At 44.5% G+C, this 22463-nt stretch overlaps 1 protein-coding gene across 2 annotated transcripts in view; it reads right to left on the reverse strand.

The window, feature by feature from the left end:
* Positions 1-22463, reverse strand: part of MYO1H (myosin IH) — an 833585-nt gene that overhangs the window by 544937 nt on the left and 266185 nt on the right. For both annotated transcript variants that reach the window (XM_069619421.1, XM_069619420.1), the window contains exon 10: positions 7964-8035. In XM_069619421.1, the coding sequence (XP_069475522.1) occupies positions 7964-8035 (72 nt within the window). The remainder of the gene's footprint in view (positions 1-7963; positions 8036-22463) is intronic.

Consider the following 22463-nt stretch of genomic DNA (forward strand, 5'->3'; position numbering starts at 1 on the left):
GTAGCAAACATCACCGCCGGGCCTGGGCCAAAAACCGGACTCGTCGTCACTGTTAGGGGTCGGTCTGCGCCCCCTTGCAATGCCCGTGAGCCCCCAGCACACCCACAGACTCAGCCAACAGACGCCCATAGAGTTCGGGCTCCCCGGTCGCACTGTTGCGGACGGGCATGCCCCTTTTATTTATAGTGCACGCGGCGGAGTGCAACATCACTCTGCCGTGTGCCACATCCCTTAAAGGGGCAGCACCACAGCCTTCCCCTCTGGTATCTCCTCTCTGGGCCCCTGGACCACTCCTCTACCCCGGGACTATGCTACCACACTGATTGCTGCTCCTCCAATGCTCTCTCCGTGCTCCTACTGTCACTTGAGGTCCTCTCTCACGCCACATGGGCTGCGGTCAGGTCGAGACTCCCCCATCTGATCCAGTCTTCTCCAGCCTCTGGCCCACCGTGCTGGTGTGTGCCTCCTGCTCAGTCTGCTGCTGCTCCTCACTACTCCGGGTCGGCTCTTTCATCTGAGCTGCTCCTCCCCAGCCGCTCACCGTTTGTGCCAGTGCGTGCCTCGCCTTACAGTCCGTTACCGCTCCCTGCCAAGCAGGAATCCCATTATTGAGGTCAGGTCGGTTCCTCTGACCTGCCCGCTCTGTTCTGGCCACCTGCCTGCCACACCAGGGCATGCGCCTTGGCCCGTTGTCACTCCCCACTGAGCCTGAACTTAGGCCCCACAGGGCATCCTGGCCACCACAGACCACCACTGCACGGGCGCCTCATGCTCATGCAGCACACCGTCACTTGCCAGGGTGATTGCTCCAGACCGTTCACCACCAGTGCCAGACTTCAGACTGCTCGTTACTTCAGAGATAATCACTCTTCTCCCATCCGCGAGGGAAAATAGGGGCATTCATATGCCTTTATCATTTGCCGAGATGTGCACTCTCGCTAGCCACGTCTGTTCAACCCGCCATCTTGGCCACACCCCAATGCACATTTTAAAAAAAAAATACGCCTTATCTGCCATGGCATAGGCCACATAACAACCCTACATCAAGGAGTGCTTGCCACCACTTCCCTAACTAATCAAAGAAATTAGGGGCAATGAATGGAAAAGAAAAAAAAAGTTTTGCATCTAGCTCTCCTACAGCATCTTTGGCGAATTAGTATTTCCTGCATTTCGCTTGCAGTTCTGTTCTTCAGGTTCATTGAGTGAATATTGTTGTATTAAAATTGTATAGGCTTTCTCCTCCAAGTGCCTGCATGAATGAATGCATGTGCATGCACATGTCTGCGTGTGAATGTGAACGCGTAATGTGTTTGTGGTGGCTCGTGAGATCCGCGTGGATGCGCACACCGTTACACTCAGCATCACTTCATGCTTCCACACGCTCCCCTGCAGACGTGCCATTTCCCTTCCCAGAAGGGGTCACCTCTAGTGGATGAGAGCTGTTCACGGGCAATTAGTGTTACTCGGAAAAGGGATTCATTCAGGTGGAAACCTGTCCACTGGCAAATGGACTGTGACTAGCAAGTAAATTCTCATAGAAAATCTAAAATTGCAATCATTGGTTTCGGTCACATTGGGTCTCTGCAGAATTGGAACTGGCAACCTTGCAGTAAAAGGCTCCTTTGTGTCCCGAAATAAACTTCAATGTTATACATTTAAAGTTTGTAGAGACATATTCTGAGTGGGCCTCTCTAGAGCAACTGCATCTACCTAACCACATGCACAGCAGCTAAAACGAGCCTGGAACAAGGGTAGCGTTCAATTTAGCAGTTTGAAAAAATACCAAATAGCATAACATAAGATAACATAACACTACATTAGACCACTCCACGTGTCCTACTTAAAGTTGTTTTTATGAATAATGCCATTATTTCATTCAATAAGCAATTACATATCCTGGTGGGCATTTAACTAATGCACTAGGAGATAAAGTGCCATTCCTTAGATCACATCTGGACTTAGACTACAGGAGTTGCTAAATTCCCAAGTCTTGAGCACCAAAACACTTGGTCTTGTGGGACAGAGAGTGCATCTGAACACAAATCATAACCTTGACCACAGTGGTAGAAGTGTACCAAAAAAGTAGTGGTACTCTGGCGGGGGACAGAGTAAGAAGGAAGGGGGCAATGTACACCACATTTTCAAGGGCTGCAGTCATGCTGGTGAACAGCCAATTGAGTTGAAACAGATTTCAGTTTAGCTGTAACTGATATCGGGTGGTAAAGTGGAGAAGTGTGCTTTAACTTAAAAAAGAACATCTCTGAAATGGGGAAAATGGTTACAAAAAGTAGCGGAGCTGTAAACAGTAAAAAATAAAAGTAGTGGAACACCGCTCACGGCCGTTCCCTCTCACCTTGACCACTGCGCCTGTCTAAATCATTGCCTGCGTCATTAGGGATGTTCAATATGGCATTGTCACCCGAGGTCCTCATTACTTACGGGGAAGACTTTGGATCTTCTCAGTGAATTTGTTATTTAATTTGTAACTTGTCATTTAGGTCGCCTTTCTATAACCTATCCCATCCTAAAGACACATTGTTAATATGTGGTTTCATGTTCACAGGCAATGCTTCCAGTATATCCAAATGTATTTATGAGGTTATACACAATTAGTGGTAGTCTCACTCAAGAGGCCTAAGATAGGCTCTATATTGTATTCTACTTCTGGAAAGGTCATGTGTTCCCATAAATTGGTGAATGCTTGTTAGTATTATGTGAGCTTGCTGGCATTCCTACATAGGTTAGTGTGGTGGGGTCATTGCTGTGACTCCTTGTGTTTACATGGTCTGTGCCTGACCGGCATACAAAATGCATCATATGTGTATAATAAAAAGTTCAAGCTCCAAAGTGACATACACTTGCAGCATGTAATGCATCTTTAGAAAATTCCCACACTGCAACCAAAAGTAAACGTTGCACACCATATTGACTCTTACACTGGTAGTCCTTAGTTTCCTTCCTCTAGACCCCCAGGCATGTCTCTACCCTGTGTACCGATAAGACATGTTTTAATAGCAAAACAAAATGGACGCCTGAGTGCAGGTGCAGGACCGACTGTGTGCAGGCCCTATCCCCACTCACACACACAATGGCTTCTATACCTCAGCCTGACTCTCTCCAAATGCATCTGGAACTGAGAGAACGGTGGGATAGCAGTTGGTACAAGAATGAGGAGGCTTTATAGTACGATATACACCCGTTTTCCTCAGACTACTCAGATAGATTGAAAAGGGCTCTGAGGTTGTTATGGAGAGAGTTGTAGCAACTGTTTCCTATTTAGCTTAACATGTGCCAGAGCATTGCCTAGGCAAAAAGAGTATCAAACCTGAAGCTGGATTTCAGGGCATAATACTTACAGAAAGCATGTGGCACAACACAAGTCACAGCTCTACAGATGACATCTATGCCTCGGGAGGATAGCTCAAGGGCAATGTGCTCGCCTTGGAAGCAAGACGACACGGAGCACCACAGGTTCGATCCCCGGGTCCGCGCTTAGAAACCTCTGGGTATTAAGCGTGTTATAAATAACCAATAATATCATATCTAGAGGTATCTGTCTATGGCACTCCACTGTCTTTGCCCTTGCAACATATGCATGAAACATTACCATAGGTGGGATCTTGTGGATCTGGTCTGCTTTCAGGATACAAAGTCTATCCAGCAGCTATTTAAGACGTCGAAGTTTGCTACCCTGGAGGAATGCCGCAAAAACTCCCAAATACTCATTCAGAGGATCAGAAATCCTTTGTCCTGTCTATTAAGAACCTCAGAACCCTTCAAACATCTCAGAGGAAGGGTTAAGGAAAATAAATGCAAAAAGATTTCTTTTTCGATATGGACATTTGAAACAATATTTGGAAGAGTGGACACATGGGCCTGTAGAAATCCCTGCAGAGCTCCTCACAGGGCCTGAAGCTCATTTATTCTATTTACCAATTGGAATGCGACATAAACATTGGTAAAGATGTGAGGATCTTGGTGCAGAAACTGACCATCGACTCAAACGGTTGCTGAGCAGACCAACTTGCACAGTATTCAGATCCTATTATGGTCAATGTCTTTTGACCGGAGGCAGGTGTTTCAGTGGTCCGTCAAAGTTTTGTTTGACCACCAGATTACCTAAATCGAAGAACCCTTTTTGGGGATTTCAATGACACTGATAATTGCCAGGTAAAGATTTCATGACTCCAATTGATGAGGTGGATAACAAGTGATTAATAGAAATTGGACCATGGCATTAAAGTGGTTTATCTGCATGCAAATTTCAGGCTCCTAGGAACTAGCGTATTTATCAAACCTTGCAAGCAGTGCAGGGACCTCTGTTATTCCCCCAGGAACAGTGCATTGCAATGATCTAACTTGGTACAAATATTTACATCGGCTATGCTTGAGCAGTGCTGTTCCAAAACGTAAGGCTTGAGGAGCCGCAATAAAATCAGATGCTGCTAATATTGGTCCTGCTAATGCGGGAGCTAACATGATATCAAAAATGGCAATCCTTTTAGAGGAAGTCTTCCTTTAATCAGAGGGGTAGAATTGTCTGGGCAGTGAACTTCTGATTCCCATTAAGAGATAGGGTGGTCTGAGTTCTACAGTTGGTGACATGTGAAGAAAGATGTGCTCTATGTCGGGGTCCTGACCTTAGCATTGAGTCTGAAGGATCATTTAAAATGTGTTATCGGAAGAAATACCTGTGTTAATACATTTTTTTCAGCCTTTTCTTAAAACCTGTTAGGCTGATCACAGTCCTTGCGCTATGGCCGAAAGAGTTCCATGGTCATGGTTGGATTGTTTTTCTCCCCAAGTATGGAGAAAAGAGTGCGGGTTGGACGATTAGGCCACTCACATATTACAGTCTGATTGCTCAAAAACACAAATAGTGTTTGCAGATGGGTCACAATTCTTATTGGAAAAATAAACAAGTCCGCCAGATGCCAGATATGGTGCTGTTGAGGAGTCCATGTAGTCAAAACACATTTTTGAAAGGTTTGAGCCATCGCTGCTGCATTTGCTCACTGACGGAAATCTGAAAAAAGAGCAATCTCTATGAATAAATCCAGGGTAGCCATAACCACTGGATATCATTGAGATGGAGGCAGCTCAACTATACAACCCTTGGATAAGTTATACGAGGTTAAAGAGGAGGTATTTAGTTGAAAAAGCTTCCCCACATCTAGGTGCCTGGGGTATCTTGGTATGAGCACAGATACCCCATGAATTGTCTTAATTACTTAATCTGGGATATCCAACTTTACTGCAGGCCATAAAAAGTGTTCCAGGAGGAGATCTTGAGTGGTCAGAGTTCCATTACGACCAGCAATGAGTTTATTGTGTCATAAATATAGCCCCTTCTGTTATAATTCTCCTGAAAATATAAACAGCAGATCTTCGTTGATACTTGCACGTTGCGATGCGAAGCATAGCTCCGGCAGCAGCGTTAAATCCAGACCTTCTGGGAATAGGAGTGCATGACCTCATCATGCCGCAAAATGACGGGCTCGGGCCAGTGGCCATCTTAGAATGGGTGGGCATGGAACAAAGATACCCATCAGAGTTTCCATCGATTGTAAAGTAGCATTGCGGAGCATAGTGAGGATGAATGAAAAGTATTGTGAAACCCAAGTACATTTTGTGCATGTCTAAACGGTGCTTGCGCATGTGCCATTGCATTATGGGCAATGCTGTAGGGCCTCCCAAAGCGGGGCAGGGTAACTGCTGGTACCATCCAGCAAGCCTGGGAGAGGGCCAGCTCCCCCACTGTCCAGCCCTGGCCCCTCTCCCTCTCGACCACTTAGGCAGGAGACAGCAGTCTCCCCCCAGTGCAAAGCAAAGGAAGGGTGAGGTGAGGTGAGAAAACCACCTCACCCTTCCACTAACAGCAGGGTGCTAAGCACCCCAAGGAACTAACAAGACAGGCAGAGAAAGCAGGAACACACCTCCTCCTGTCTGGGGGGTCAGACAGTCGACTCTGCCGGCCTGGGGGCTGGGTCAGCCCCCAACAGATACACTTCAAAGATCTTATAAAATGAGCTTTCAGCTCAACAGAAAACACACTCTGTTTTTTAGACCCTGAACGGGGACTCAAACAGGCGGGAGGTGCACTGTTAACTCAGTGTCCTCCATTTCTTCCTCCTTTTCCACTAAACCCTCCCACCCTAAAAAGGAAAGGGAGAAGAACAAGGAAATGAGGTATAGGGCACTGTACGGTGTCCACAACAAGTCGTGGGACAAGCAAGGCGGCACGGGCCAGAGGGGGCCACCTCTGGACCCGGTGCCCAAAAGTATGATATGATATGGATATGTGATTATTGTTATTGTGTCCATAACCATATCTGTAAATAATAAAATCCTACGGCCTTTTATTGCCAACACTCGCAAACTGTTGTTTGGTCTCTCTCACCATGCAGGGTGGGTGGGGCGGTCATGTTATTTGCATGCATATGGGTCCAGCAGTTATAGCTAGTGTATATACAGCACAGGTTCATTTCCACCGGTGCTAATTATTATAATTTTTATTATTACATTATTTCAAAGCACATCACGCGCATAGGCCTCAGTGTGCTAACAGGCGAACAAACAGATAACAGAAAAAAGCAGTGTTCAAATAAGGAGGACCAGGGAAAATCAGGCACACAGACTACAGGACTGAATTTCTCCTAATCCTCAGAATGCAATGGCACTTGCGTAAACGTTGTTTGCGTACGTGGTAAATGCATTTGCACACCACAAATGTTTTTGGTAATCTGCCTCCTGGTGGTGATTAATTGAATAGGGTGACAACTTCATTTTTTCCTATGTAGTTTTGCTGTTGTTTGTTAAATGTGTAGCTGAGGTTCCCTCGCGTTGACTCCACATTAAAACAAGTGCTGGCAAAGCCAACAGTTTGGGATTTTGTGTATGCATAGAACAGGCTTTTTCCAGGCACTATCATAATGGTACTATGAGAAGGAAATAGCTGGCAAATGGTTTTAGTACTTGGCACATCATGGCAGTGCCTAGCAAAGGTATTTTTAATGCCTATTGCAAATGCTGGAGTCACATTTGGTTAACATATTTTTCATTAAACCTAAAACTTGTTAGAGCTGTAATTAAGACATTGGGCCTCATTACAAGTACGGCGGTCTGGAAATAAAGGTGCTGGTAACAACATACCAACACCCTTTCCGGACCGCTGTACTATGAGAATGCTTGCGGGGGCACGGATCCCCCTCCAGGTCTGACCTGCTTGGAAATCTTGCCAGTACCGGCATGCTTCTCATGGAACAACCATAATCGTTAGCAAGGGTGCCGGTGCTCCCGTGTTCCCATTCCCATGTAGTCCTATGGGACTCCACTGGAATGAGGACTAACATTTTCCGCCGCCTGATATCCCGGACCGCCGGGACTTGTAATGTCCCAGTTGCACCTGGACCACAAGGCGGCAGAAACGGTGTTAGAGTCTGGCGGCAACCCGCTGGTAGCACCAGCAGGTTACCGCCGGACTTGTAATGAGGCCCATTGCCTTTAAGAAGACTTCTCAGAACTAATACTGTCATCCTGATCCCATGGGGCGGGTTTTGAGTTGGGATGGGCAGGTGCTAGATGGAAATGACCATGGGGACTAGCAAGGATTGGGGCAGTCTAGGGGTGGATAAAAATACAATATCCACAGGTGCTGTGCCCCTCCTCACATCCCATCTCTCTCCTATATTCACTTTCCATGCCAACAGTTTCAGTTAATAGGCAACCCTTAAAACACGAGCCAGCAGCCAAAACTAAAAAGCAAATGCAGATGACAAGTGCAACATGTCACCTAGCCCAATTCACTCATGTCATTGGCAATATTCTACTGTGCAATTTTGCAGCACTCCGGTAGAGTAACGCAGACAATAAATTCAACACAGTGATCATAGTTTGAACCACATGGCGTGGTTTGTTTGCCCAGCTGAACTATCTTTGAAGTTTGTTGCAAAATAACTCATACCTCTTCTGATCGAGCTTCAATCTTCCTGTGCGTCAGTGCTTCTTGTAGAATCGATAGCGGAACACCCAGCAACTAAGAAGATAGAAACCAGCCATCACCATCCAGCCTAAGCTCAAAAACAACTTCATCTACTTCTATTTACTCGCTCGGGCTCATTTGTGCCCAAAAATGTACATGCGCAGGACATTTCACAGAATACAGCCATCGTTGATCGCAAGTAAATGTGTTTCTTATCTTACAGGGCATGTGTGAGTGAGTGCATATCTTTTCAATGTTTACATCTCAGTACATTTAAACGAAACCATCAATAGCAAACGTGGGACAGAAAAGGCAATGGCTTTAACTATGGCGATTGTATGAATTCACAGAGGATTGTACTGCGAATTCAAATGTCCGCACCCAGTTCTGTACATGTCCACACAGGTAACAGAGCTTGCAGTTGGGAGAGGCAGAGAAAAAAGCACCTCATCATGTACAGCAGCCCACTAAGAATTGGGGCTGGTGGGATTCTTTCTATTTGAGGACATTCTGGAAAAGATATGGACACTTCAGATTTACATTTCTTTTTTTTTTACATTTATTTTCAAAAGGTTCATAACAGAGAAACAGTTTGTACATAATATAACATCATGTGATAATCATAACAAAGCCAACAGAACTATATACACCAGAAAACCCCCCTCTCCCCAGGAGTCACAAAACAATCAATAAACTGGTCTAATATAGTAAAAGAAATGTACCCCAAATCTTATTAAATAATGCTCTTTTCTTATCTCTCCAATACAGCACCTTCTCCATATCCGCTAAAGAGTGCATCTCTGAAATCCATTCCTCAATAGTAATAGGGTTAGATGCTTTCCAATGTCTAAAAATTAGTTTCTTCCCCACCATTGCCCCTCGAAAGATCAATTTCTTCTGAGAAGTACTCGGGTCATCCAACAAATCCTCACTACCCAACACTATTGTCTTAAAATCCATATGAACCTTCTCCTCCAAAATCTTTTCACAGATCTGGTCAAACTCAAACCACAAGCCTCTCACCCTCGAGCATTCCCACAGCATATGCTCCAAGGTGCCCACCTCATGTAAACATGCCCAACATTCAGAGCTGTCACTCATCCCTCTTTTCATCATTCTTTCAGGTGTCCAGTATGTTCTATTCAAAATCTTTATCTGACGAGACCTATCAGCAAGACTCAAACAACACAATTTCACATCCTCACAAATACGTGTCCAATCATCCTCCGTAATATCCTCACCAATTCTCCGATTCCAATCCAATCTCAAAGCATCATTAGACCGATAGTTCGACACAACCAGTCTATAAACATAGCTAACCAGGCCACATCCACTCACTTCAGGCACCAACCAAGCATGTCTATGTAAATTCAGATTTACATTTGACGTAAATGATGACATACAGAAACCTGGAGCTCTCTTACCTCTAAAAACCTGCAGAACAGCAAACAGCTGCAGTTCTCTTTGCTGCCATTGACCCTCACCCCACTTAATATCATCATTCGATGGGCTATTTTAGAAAAGACTCTGAACATAAACATTGCATGGAACCAAAAGGCGTGATTTATCATTTGCATGGTCTTCCATAATTGACTGCATACAGTTAATGCCACTTAAATCAGTCATAGTATTGGTGCTGCCCTACAAATCAAAGGTTGCTTACATAAAACTCCTGAGTGAAGGGACTCGTTTTGTGCACTTCAATCCGAGAGGATTGGCCCAGGCTTCTTCAGATATCACATAACACTGTTATTCAAACAGTTTGTAAACACTAACAATGTTCACAGCTCTGTGAACTCGGGTGATTTGCCAAGAATCACCACAATTTGATGAAATGGGGAAAGGCAGGAATAGAACCCAGGTTTCTTGGTGCAAAAATCAGCGACTTAGTGTGGTCATTAAACCACTTGTCTAGATCCTTCTATGATTCTTCCTATGCCACTAGCAAAGCCAGTTTGCGACCCAGGAAAGAGCACGATGGGAACATGCCATCAGAAAATCTTCAAACACTCATTTGTTTTCCTTGCACTGGTCATTTATTGTATTTAATTAGTGATTTACACCACACTGAAAATGCAAATACAGTTCACTTCAGGGCACAAAGGTTGAGAGGGGCAGGCGAATTATGTAGGCTAAGTAAGATAGGAGGGAGCGAATGAAGGGTATGTGGGGAAATATTGGTAAACAACCAATGGTGGTATTCCAGGAGCTCTATAACTTCACACAAATGAGTGCTTGATGTAAGACTTCTTAGGGAGTTTTAGGGGTAATGTTGTTGCAGGAACACCTGCTTCAGTCTATTTCAGTAAATACAAAGGTGTGCAAAGCTTTTGGTCTTTTGTAGTAGCTTGTTCACTAGACATAGGGCCTCATTATGACCCTCGCGGTAGAGGGTTAACGGCGCCGGTAGAGCTGCCGGCCTCATTAACACTCTACCGCCTCATTACGAGGTCTGCTCGCGGGACCTGCTAACGACGTCTGGTAAAACCAGGCGTCCTTAGCGGGTCCCGCAAGCAGACCAGGATGCTAACAACGGGCCTGTCATTAACAGGCTTGTTGTTAGCATCCTCCCCATTCCCATTGAGCACTATGGGGGCTCAAATGGGGATGTAACGGATTCCTTGAATGGGGAAATACCGGGCCCTCCAAGGTCGGAATGGCCCGGTATTTCCCCATTCAAGGAACCTGGACCCGGTGCCCGGTATGGGGGCATGGCTACCTCCATACTCGTAATGAGGCCCATAGACTTTGCCCCCTGTATTCTTCTTCCTTGTGAGGATTTCATGTCATTGCATGGAGGATGAGGCTCTTAATGTTCTTATTGGTAAGAAGTGCTTGATAAAATCATAAAGGTATTATGGGATCCTAAATCTGAGATGACTAGATTAAAGAGTGTGGGTGCTAAGGGGCATCCCTGTATTAAATCTTGGGATGTAAAAATTGGCTTTGACAATGCTCCCTGATAATTTAGTCAGACTCTCATAGATGTCTGAGTATATAAACTCTGGATTATTTCTACCAGGTATCTCGGGCATCGCCATGATAAGAGTTTTCCCCATTAGTCTCTGCCTATCAATGCTGTCAAATGCCAGTTGGAAATCTATAAAGGCCAGAAAAAGTGGCATCTTTTTCGTGGACATCTTTCTCTTGAGCAAATTCAACAGAAACCCACTTAGGCCCGTTCCCACCCCATGTACAAAGCCTGATTGGCTCATGTCATATGTGTGCTATTCTGCCATCCATTTCGTAAGCTTTTTCAAAATCAAAGCAACAAAGATTTTTCCTGCTGGATCCAAAAGGGAGATAGGATGATGGTTCTTTGGATCTGTCATATCGACATTTTTAAAATTCAGAACTATCAATGCCTTTTTCTAGGAAAGGGTAATCTGACGTTTCTCCTCCACTTGTTCAAAGATTGTCATCAAGACTTTTGTCCACAAATCCAGATGGGCTTCTGGACCTGGGGCTCTTGACATACTAGATTTCATAATCAACCCCTGTGTGTCATCACTTTCATATTGCAGAAGTCATACCTCCAAAAGAGAGGTCTTTTTAACCTTTACTTTGTGTGGAATTGCCATACAAGGCCAAAAAATAGCTAACCCACTGATTTTTCTCTATAGGATTCATCTGGATGGCAGCTTGCACATTGTCCCTCTGTTTCAATAGCTGCCATATCTCACCTGATTTTTTCACTTTTAAGGCCATCAGCATCATTTCTGCATCCCTTTTAAGCATATTTATCCTGTGTCTCCTTATCAAATTTTTGTACTTGAGCAGTAATCTTCGAATTTCATTTAATGTAACTTTAATGTCTGTCTTTTTCCGGTTTTTTATCTGCTGTCTCAGGAACCTTTTCCGGGCTCTGAGCAAAACATTCTTCACATGTTCATGTATGCAAATGGGTCTCCTGGCTGCAGAATGTTTAATTGCAAACGTTTGTAAAACATCTGTATACATCAGTAAGGAATTTGTATCTTTATCTTCATTTCTTGCATATAATTTAGTCAAAGAACCATTTAGATGTTCCACTTGATTCGTGTTCCATCTAAATCTAGTTCTACCCTAATTTAACTCCAAAGAGTGTTGATAGACTTCTTTAACCTCTAAGACCCCCAGCAATCGCCTGTTAGTACACAAAATAGCATGATCACCATTTTGAGAATGAGAGAGACATTTCCATATCTCAAATATAGGGAAAGATACTTTTTGAGACATAAAAGAAATCTATTAAGGCTGTTTGATTGCCTCTTCGCTGTGTACACATTGCAGGAACGTCCCCTTTTATTGCTCCGTTTACCGGACAAAGATTTCTCGACTTCATTAGAGCCGTCCATTTATATCCTCTTTCTCTGGGCTGAGCTCTTCCCGTTTTTTGTGCTGGGAGATCAGTATCTAGTTCCGAGCAAGCTATATTTAAATCTCCTCCTAATACTATCAATGTCATTTCTGAATCCTGCAGCGTGCCATTTAATCCTGTGTTGTAATCGCTGCCGGGTTCCAATATTTTTTAAGGAGAAACCCTGGGTATTGGTCACTTTAATTTAGAGCTTGCATGAAAGGATTGGGGTGGAACCATTCCTGTATCGATACGCCATTTGTGTTTGTGATGGATGTTAACAAACCGGCTGAGGGCCTTCCTTTATGGCCTTTGAGGGCGATACCCACAAAGAGGTGAAACCATCAATTACTGGCTTGGTTGTGAGCCATGTTTCTTGCATCAATATTAAATCTATATTTGCAAGCGGGGAAGTTGCCAGTTGAAATTTGATGTACGAATTCTCTAGAGTTCCAAGAGACTATAGATAGCACCCTTGTAATCTAGTTATATCTGTTCATGTGTACTGCTTAAAGTACCTGGAAGCCAAGACCATGTATCTCTTTGATCTAGTTCTGTTATGATCCTTCTGTCTGACCCTTTTATACCGGAAAACGTGATCTTTAAGGGGCATTCTTTTTTTTTTAGTATTGAGTTTTGGAGGGCAATTTTGTTTTTTAAATAACTGCCCTTTAAGCATGGGGCTTTCATTCCCTCATATGTACAGATAACTGTGCAAAATGTGTTAGAGATTGGTGAAACGGTGTGGAATTGTATAAGGATCAACCCTTCTCCAAGCCACAAACCCATAAACAAGTTTGGGTGTCCAAATGTCATGTAGCCAGTAATGTCCAAAGGGTCCTAAAAGGTGCAGATTGGTGAAATGGTGTGGAATTGTATACGGAACATACAAGAAGCCACAACCCCACAAACCCAGAGGCTTTTGCTGAAATCCAGGGAAATGGGTGAGGTGTTCAAATGTAATGCAGCCAGTAATGTCTGGTGTGTCCTGTAGTGTCCGAACAGGTGACTTTGCAAAATTTGGTGCAGATTGGTGAAACGGTGTGGAATTGTATAGGGAGCATACGTGAAGCCACAGACCCACACCCACATTTTCACTTTTGCTGAAATCCACCGATAGGGGTGGTGTGTCCAGATCTCATGTAGCCAGTATTGTCTGGAGGGTCCTAACAGGTGACTGTGCAAAATTCAGTACAGATTGATGAAACGGTGTGGAATTGTATAGGGAACATACACAAAGCCACAAAACCACACCCACTTTTGCAGAAATCTGGGAAAATGTGTGGGTTTTCCAGATGTCATGTAGCCAATACTGTCCAGAGGGTCCTAACAAGTGACTGCAAAATTTGGTGCAGATTGGTGAAATGGTGTGGCATTGTATAGGTGTCAAGAATGGCACTCTGTCAAGAGTGGCACAGGGTACCCAGGTAGATTTCGGGTGGCTGTGCCGAAGTCAGGTAGCAGATAAGCACACACAGCAGGGAGTTAAACAAGATAGAAGAGTAGGAAACTGTAGCTGTGAGCCAAAAGGGGCAAAAGATACAAAGGTACAAACAAACTGGATTCCCTCTTAGGGTGTATGCTGAAATGGGAAAGAGTGTTCCACGAACCTTAGGAAACTCCAGCCTTCTGCACAGATTGATATAACAGAGGCCCACGCTGTATGCTCATGGCTGGGAACAACAGCAGTGGGTGTCTGTAACACTGAAAACGCGACAAGGGAAGGGGCAGAGGTTGCCTGCCGGAAACCAACAGGCAAGCTCTGTACAAAGGGATTACATAAGACACATGAGAAGACAAGAACAGATATATCCAGCGAAAAGGAAGTCAATGAGCAATCTAGCAGAAGGAAATGAAGGAAAGGCAGTTAGACTGAAGTAGATAACCTAAGGTGGAGTACAGAGGACTCAAGGAAGAGAACAAGGGAGCAGCAGTCAGGAAAACAGAAGGGCTGCAAAGTAGGAAGCAGGTCTGCAGTCAAGAGTGGGACTAGGTGCAGGCAAACTGTAGTGGACTGCGGAGGACTGTAGTAGGCTGCAAGGCAGGGAGTCCAGAAGAACAGGACAGAGAGAGATTAGTAGGAGGCGACAGACAGAGAGCCCAAAAGAATAGGGCCGCGAGGTAGGGAGCCCAGAGGAGCAGGGCTGTAGGCAGCTAAGTGTAAAACAGGCTGTACTGCAGAGGAGTGTAGCAAGCCGCAAGGCAGGGAGTCCAGAGGACACGGGCTGTAGGCAGCGGAGGGAGCAGGCTGCAAGGAAGGAGCCCAGAGGACAAGGGCTTTAGGCAGCGAAGAGGTGCAGGCTGCAAGGTAGGGAGCCCAGAGGACAAGAGCCTGGAGACAGTAGAGGGTTGCAGGCTGTAGGGCAGGAAGCCCAGAGGACAAGGGCTTGGAGACAGCAGAGGGTTGCAGGCTGTAGGGCAGGGAGCCCAGAGACAAGGACTGTAGGCAGCCGGAGTGAGGCAGGCTGCAAGGCAAGGAGCCCAGAAGAGCAGGGCAGCAAGGAGTGAGCCCAGAGGAGCAGGGCCGCTGGCTGTAGAGGGCTGCAGAGGACTGTAGTAGGCTGCGAGGCAGGAAGCCTAGAGGACCAGGGCTGTAGGTAGAAGGCAGCAGAGCGTGATCACTGCAAGGCCGGGAGCCCGGAAAGGGCACTGGATCAAAACAGGATGATGCAGCAACAGGAACAGCATATAAAGTAGCGGGGTCAAGGCAAACAGGAGCGGGGAGATCTCAAGATGCAAGACACTGTGCTCCTGCAGGCAGCTGCTTATATAAGCCCTGCCCTGTTCTGAGGCAGGCTAATTGACAGCACCTGGGGCAGCACACCTGATGACAATCTGCCTCCTCCCTCTCTGGTCCTGAGCAGGTGGAAGCGGCACTGGCCGCTAGAGCTTCTGGGGATTGTGGTCCCAATAACGATAAATGAGAATAGCCAGGAATTGAGGACTGTAGCCAGGTGCATTATGGTAAATGTAGTTAATTGAATAAAATAAGAAAGAACCAAAGTTGAGCAAATGGAAATAAAAGACCAAGGCGTGAAAAGGAGTTGTTCAAGGAGTATTAGGAGGATAAATGAGTACCAAGTAGTCCATGATGGTTGCCAATGCGTGTGCCAGCGGCGCGGGCATGACAATAGGGAACATACGCAAAGCCACAAACCCACAAATGTTCACTTTTATATAGATACATAGATAGATGGATGGATGGATAGATAGATAGATAGATAGATAGATAGATAGATAGATAGATAGATAGATAGATAGATAGATAGATAGATAGATAGATAGATAAAGTGGTAACTCATGGGCAAATATAACTTTGCCGCATCTAATAGATAGGTTCTAACAATTTTTGAGCTAATATGCAAATAAACTCAATCATATTCATAATCTGAACAGAATTCCACCTGGTCAATGGCCCTTGATAGTATATTTCTCAGAATAGCAATTGTATTTATCAACCTCAGGACATTCTACCAGTTTGGTATAGTATTATGCTTTCTCTTTAGAATTATTTCAAGTAATAAACTTCTAATTTCTTTGTTTTCTAGTCATAGGATCAGTATTGCTGCTTTGTTTTGGACCAGGTGAATTTTCTGAAGGGGTCATTGCAATATCCCAACCCTGAGAGCATAAGACGTTGACTCATTTCCATTTTGTGGTTCATGGTCATGGGTAATAAGAACTTCTTTAGTATCTGAAGGTAGCAATGCACGTTGTGGGATAGTGAGTTAATTTGAGGTATGCACAGTATTTCAGTGTTCAAAATGAAACCTACGTCTTTGCTGACAGTGACAGGCAAGGACTTTTACCTAATTTGGTTGTCCACTTAAATGGAAGAGTTGAGTGGTAGGTGGTGTTAAAATGAAGTATTTCTGATTTGCTTCTATTCTGGAAGAGGTCATAGTTTGTCAGTCGTGTATGGATAGCTAGATGATAGTTCTGCGTAACTATTTCATTATCAATTGCAAATTGTAATTTGAATACAATGTGTGTATCATCAGCATAGATCTAAAGGTGTCTTTTGATTTTTCAGTTATGTTTGCTAATGGAAGATATGCATTGGACAGCTATGGTGACACTGCTGATCCTTGATGGAGCCTGAAGTTGATTGGTGAAGTTTAGATTTCAAATGCAGCCATTTTTGCATGGCTTGTTTGGTCGTGGAGGAACTACTTCATCCACCTTAAATCAGGACCATCAAGACCTGTAGCCTCACAACATTGGTTAATGAGTGTTTTATGGTTTTGGGTCTGATGCACTGCTGAGAGGCCCTTTGGTATCAGAGAAGCACATTGTTTGCATGTTGTTTGGTATCTGTGGTGGAGAGGATTTCCTCTCTAATGTTCATTCTGGTAGTCTCAGAGCCTGTTGAAGGGCAGAAGCATGATTGCTCGTGGTGGAATAGGATTGACCTTTCTAAGTATTCTTCTAATTTAGTGGTCACAACGTCTGGTAGGATTCTGGAAACAAACAAGGATTAGCCTTTGGGTAGTAGTATGCTAGTTCCTGTGGGTCAGTATTTGCTTTTTAAGGATGAGGTTGCCATTTTGTAAGGGAAGAGTTATTATAGCATCCTTGAGCTGAATAAGTATGATTCCCTTCCTTTTTTATGAGATGTTACACCTGTGAGTAATACTTTGTGGTCACATTTCATTTTGTTCTTTTTCTGTAGCTGAGTGAGAGGGGTTTTGTGTGGAGTCCACTTTCAATGATTTTTATTTCTGAGAATATTGAGAAAGAGCTCTAAGAGGCACTGCTCTCTGTCCCTGTTTTTTAGTAATGTTATGAGATGTGATATTAGTTTGTCGGCTCTATATTATGTCACTAAAGAACTAAAGAATGACCAGCGTTGGTGAGGGAATTTTTGTGTAGGTTCAATGTTGGTGCTTTTTTGAGTGGGGTTGGAAAGGCTATTGTTAATTTGGACAAGTTCTCTTGTTTTGTAGGGGCATCAGAGATTTGGGTAGTGAGGCATTCCTTTTCTTTCTCATTAATTCTCTGGTTGCATGCTCAATCATGGAATGTTCATTCCAGGGCATCTGAATGGGATAGGATTTTCTTCATTTCCTTTCAATTTTTTGTCTTCCCGTCCTTATTTTACCATTTGTTCATTATTCTTTTTAAACTGGTGCTGCTACTAGTATGTCCAGCATCCTTATACTTCCTCATTTAGTTAGTGTGCTTAGGTATGAGCATGGGTACAAAGGATTTGTTCTTTTTCAAGACTTGGATTGTTATAGTTTGAAAGTCTTGAAAAGCTGGTTAATTCTTTTTAGTAAGGCTTATTGGGGATACATTGGCAAGGAAGTGGAAATGAACTGGCGATAAAATAGCAATCGGACCAGAATTGTTCTGAATAAACAGGTGTGATTTATGTTCCATGCGTAGATGGCATCAAGAGTGTTATCTTCTTTATAGGATCAGTTAGTTGATGTATGTATTAAGGTTCTATGTTGAAATAACGAAACTGAGAACAACGCAGCATGAAAAGCCAAAGCTGAAAGCTTTGCATTACTAAAATGTCGACTACTACACTTTTGGCATCAGATGGACCCTGTGTGGATAACTTTTAAGCACAAAAGCGTAAAAAGTGATGCACACATGGACACAAGCATGTATTACTACTTTTGAGCACAAAAGAAAAGAAACTAAAACAGAGGATGTCATATTTTCGTTTTCATTTTGTTTTTGGTGTCGTTTGGTGTCCCCAGCTTTCCATGCAATAGAAGTGGGGGACCCCCCTGAAACCTACGAACCCGTAATGCCGAACAAGGGAAATGGAGGACACCCTTGCAATCCCTGCTCGCCATGTGCAGCATTATGGGGTTAGCAATTTTCTTCCATGCCAAACTCGCACTAAACCCGCTTGGGGATTTTAAGTTGGTTATTTTCGGGGAACCTTTATTTGAAGCCTAAGTTAAGCGTGCTTGTGATTACATCTTGGGCATGTTGATTTTCTTGAGCATTGAAATATGCATTGAAATCTCTCATAATGATTATTTTCTCTGAAGCATCTCGTGGTTCATATATTAGTAGGATGGTGACATTAGTGTTTGCATCAGTAGGGCACTTTATTGCAAATACTTAGAAGGATTCTGGTTGTAGATGGTTGTAGTGGAACAGTTGCAGGTGTAGGGGAGGATTGGTCTGGCAGATCCGCTGAGAGCCCGTTCCCACGAACAAGATGGACATGAGCTAGTGTAAGATACCAACACTGTAACATTTCACCTTCCGCAGTGTATCGCTGCTCCCAGCATGACCAAATACTAATGAGAAAACTATCTGTGATGAAAGCGTTCTCTCCACAACCTCTCTGAATAAAAAACCTGTAAAATGTATAAATATGGCAGAATGTGTGCTCATACGACATTAGGAATGAAGCACCCACATCCCTGCAGTTATGCGCAAATAGTAAAAGCATCCCGGGGGTTGTTGTGTTATGTGTGTCATTGAAAAGATTGCACCCCACGGTCCCGCGCCATAACTGAACTAATGCTGCTAGAGTGCAAAGAAAGACAAATGCAACCATATTGAGGGCTCGCGTAAAGGGTGCACGAAAATGCACCCTATGTGTGTGTCCAAGCCCACTATGTGCCATTGCCGTCAGTCTCAGTGGCGAGTTGTTTCTGTGTGCTCCACCAACCTTACTACTACCTCACTTACCGCAAATGTATAAGCATATAACAAAATGTTGTAGTTGTCAAAAACATAGTGTACAAGTAATGTGATCGGATTGGCTATATGAAAGGCACTAGTAATGTTAAAACGTGAGCTTTGGAGTGACTCAATTAGTACTGTATATTATTTGAATGTTTATGCTTCTTCCACCTAGAATCGGCAACACACGAGGAAAATACCTTTGTGAGCACATGCACGGCCATTCCCCCTCCCTCTCAGCGAAGTCTGCCAGACGAAACAGAAGAGGCCTGTGCCGCGCTGCTCCACCTCCCCCAACTCGGCTGGAGCCGCTTCAAAGATTTGTAGTTCCCCCTGCAGCACCCAAGGCCACGGCCCGCCACCTGTATTATTTACAACCCAGCAGTAAACCTCAGCCTGAAAACACAAATCCAGAGGCGCCCTTTCTTAAGCGCCACGACCCACTAGCTCACCTTAGGTTAATGGCCCCTGTAAAATTAGGACATCCAATATTATGGCAACATTACAGCAACACATCCATAATGACTTCTAACAAGACATGATGACATGGACCGCCTGTCCCATGCCCCGAGACCCAACCCCACGACCTACGGTACCCCGTCAACAGGAGACTGGTAATCATGTATTAATAAATCGCCAACAGACCCCACTCTAGGTGCATTCCTCCTGTGTTGCATTAACCTGTAGAATAACCTATCGGAAGATTTACTAAGGAAGATAATATTGCAAATGGTTGAATGACTGTGGTGTGGATGGCCTAGGGCAAGAAGTCAGGAAAAGACATTCATCTCTGACACGGGCCACAGTGGCACAACAACAACATCACAGCAGCACCTATAGCTAGTCGTCGCCACCCAATCCCCACAAACTTGTGCCCCCTATAGTGTGTAGGTTCTGATGACGTTCTTTGTAAATATATACGCCTGTCTTTGCTATTGTCGGACACAGCGCTCTCGGAGTTTGCAGAGTTCTTTGCATGCCCTATTTTGATTGATAAACTCCCATTTACGCTCACCCGCACTTTGTCTTGGCCTTATTCCCATCCTGGGAGAGTCCGTTATTGTCTCTCATTGTGGGGAGGATCGTGCTGGCTGGGGACGCTTGCCTTCAGTGGTGACCCCGAAAGCGTGATAATTATTTTTCTCCCAACATATATATATCCCTACCGTCCCCTTTGGCACGATAATCTCCGGTCGAAAAGGGATACACACGGTGCGCCGGCTCCGGGAGGCTGCCCGCCAATGGCGACCGGTACGCTCAGAAGTGCGCACTCAACAGAGAGAGGGTACGGGATCCCGGTTGAAAAATCCCCTTTGAGTACCGCTCGCCGGAGCCGGGGCTGACCGTTGAGCGTACGGCAACACTGCCTGGACGGAACCCAGTTTCGGAGACTCACGGTTCAAGACGGGCACGTGAGTATTGAGTGCGAGCGATCATAAAGGGAGTAGGGGAGGAAATATAGGACAGGGAACGAGGCTGGTTAAAAAGGGGCACTTTGGGTCTACTAAGGACCATCCTAAACTTTCTTTGCTTTTTTCTTTGCATATGGCCATTAGGATAAAGAAGTGAATAGAGATAAAGTGACGGGAACCTAGCTCCGCGAGGGGGTGGAAGGCGGAGCCGCATAGTGCTATCTTGACTAGTACTGGGAATATATGAAGAAGTGGAAAATGAGATAAAGGTGTCTGGTAAAGGAAGACACGGAGAATATATTAGTGACTGCTATTCTTTCTATTCTTTTCTTTAGGTTTACGGGAAAATAAAAGTGGGTTAGTACAAAAACAAAGACATAAGCTAAATAGAAAGACAATTTTACATTAAAATTAAGAAACAAATATATATATATATCAGAATAAGACGGACAGGGACAGCTGGCGAGGGAGGAAAGGGAGGATAAACTGAGCTGTGAATAGATTGCTGCCTATGGGTGTGTAAACATCGTATGTGTCAGAACATATTTTGTTATAATGAGTGTGTAGAAGTGGCCAGAAATGCATAATTATGGAATGGTCATGGTAAGTGTGACCAGACGAAATATCATAAAGAAGAGAGTAATGTGGTGAAGTGAGTGTTTACTTTTTTGATTTGTTGGGTAACATTGTCGGAATTACTGATGGCTTGCTCTTGTACGTGCCCCCAAAGAGGATAGAATAGAGGCGGTGCGCAGCCATTCTTATGGTGTGCAGGGGGAGGGAAAATACGCAGGTCCCCACGATTCAGTAAGACATAAATACGCGAACTCACATGGTGATACGTTTATATTGAGATACCGAGATATATAGAGACACATCAGTGTCAGGTGAGCACGAAGTATGGGGGCAGAAACACCCTTATCACATATTTGTAAGAACCTACCTGGGTACGCGGAACGGATTAAGAAATATCATGACCAGTGGATCACAGAGTTGAAGGGGGAGGGGTTACCTCAGATATGGCCCGAAGGGGGATCGTTTGACAAGAGTGTCCTAGATATGGTAGCCACGTGCATTTGTTTGAAATACAAGGGGAAGCAGTTACATAATAGGAGAGAAATATTAGACCTATGGAGACTGTTTGAAGAGATACCCCCGCCTAAGGCAAGGGAATTAGATCCTGATCTACCATCTACCACTGACAATCCACTAATGATACAAAAGGATGATAAGGTATTGCCAGAAGAGGAGCCACCGATAGAGGTAACTAGGTTGTACCCAATACTAAATAAGCCAGTGCCCGCGGAGGGATACAGTGACCCGATTTATGTGCCCCCACCGACAACTACCACCACCCAAGGGCCAACAGCACCCCTGCCATATGAGAGTCATAGGGAGCGAGAACAGGTGAGCACACCAAGGGTGGACATAGAAAAATTAACAGGAGATTTAGAATCAAGGCTCTCTATAGCCAAAGATGAGCTCTCGAGAATAAAAAGTATATGTGAGCGGACTGCACTCAATACAGCTAGATCAGAGCCTGCATCCAGAGTGCAGAGCGAGAGTAGAACATTTGAAGAAGGGTGGAAAAAAGGAGAGATACTGTTTAGGATACAGGAAGAACCAACACGAATAATTGAACTAGAGGAAAGAGAGGGGTGTACTGATAACGAAGAGAGGCCCACAGGAGGCAGAGAGGAGCTACTATGTGATATAGGGGATGATTTAGAAGAAAGTGAAAGGCTAAGTATGGCAATGGGAGGGGGAAGCGAAGGGTTGGATGGCGCATGCTCAATGAGAACGATGGATGATGAGTGGACAGGGCGACTAAGGAACAGGTTGGGAAAAATGGCATTGTTAGGAAAATCAGGAATGAAGGTGAGTACAGATACAATGACAAAGGGAAAGTTGCAGCTCCCACTAATACACAGGGGAGGAGGGAGGCCGAATTACATACCCTGGGCTCAGATGGATAAGGCCAATTTATTAAAGTTATTGCCCCCGCTATCAGGAGGGGCGAGCAAGTGGATATATGCTTTTGAGAAACACACAGCCGGGGTACCTCTAGCGATAG

Source organism: Ambystoma mexicanum, chromosome 10, assembly GCF_040938575.1.
Source record: "Ambystoma mexicanum isolate Mex_15411 chromosome 10, UKY_AmexF1_1, whole genome shotgun sequence".
NCBI lineage: Eukaryota > Metazoa > Chordata > Amphibia > Caudata > Ambystomatidae > Ambystoma > Ambystoma mexicanum.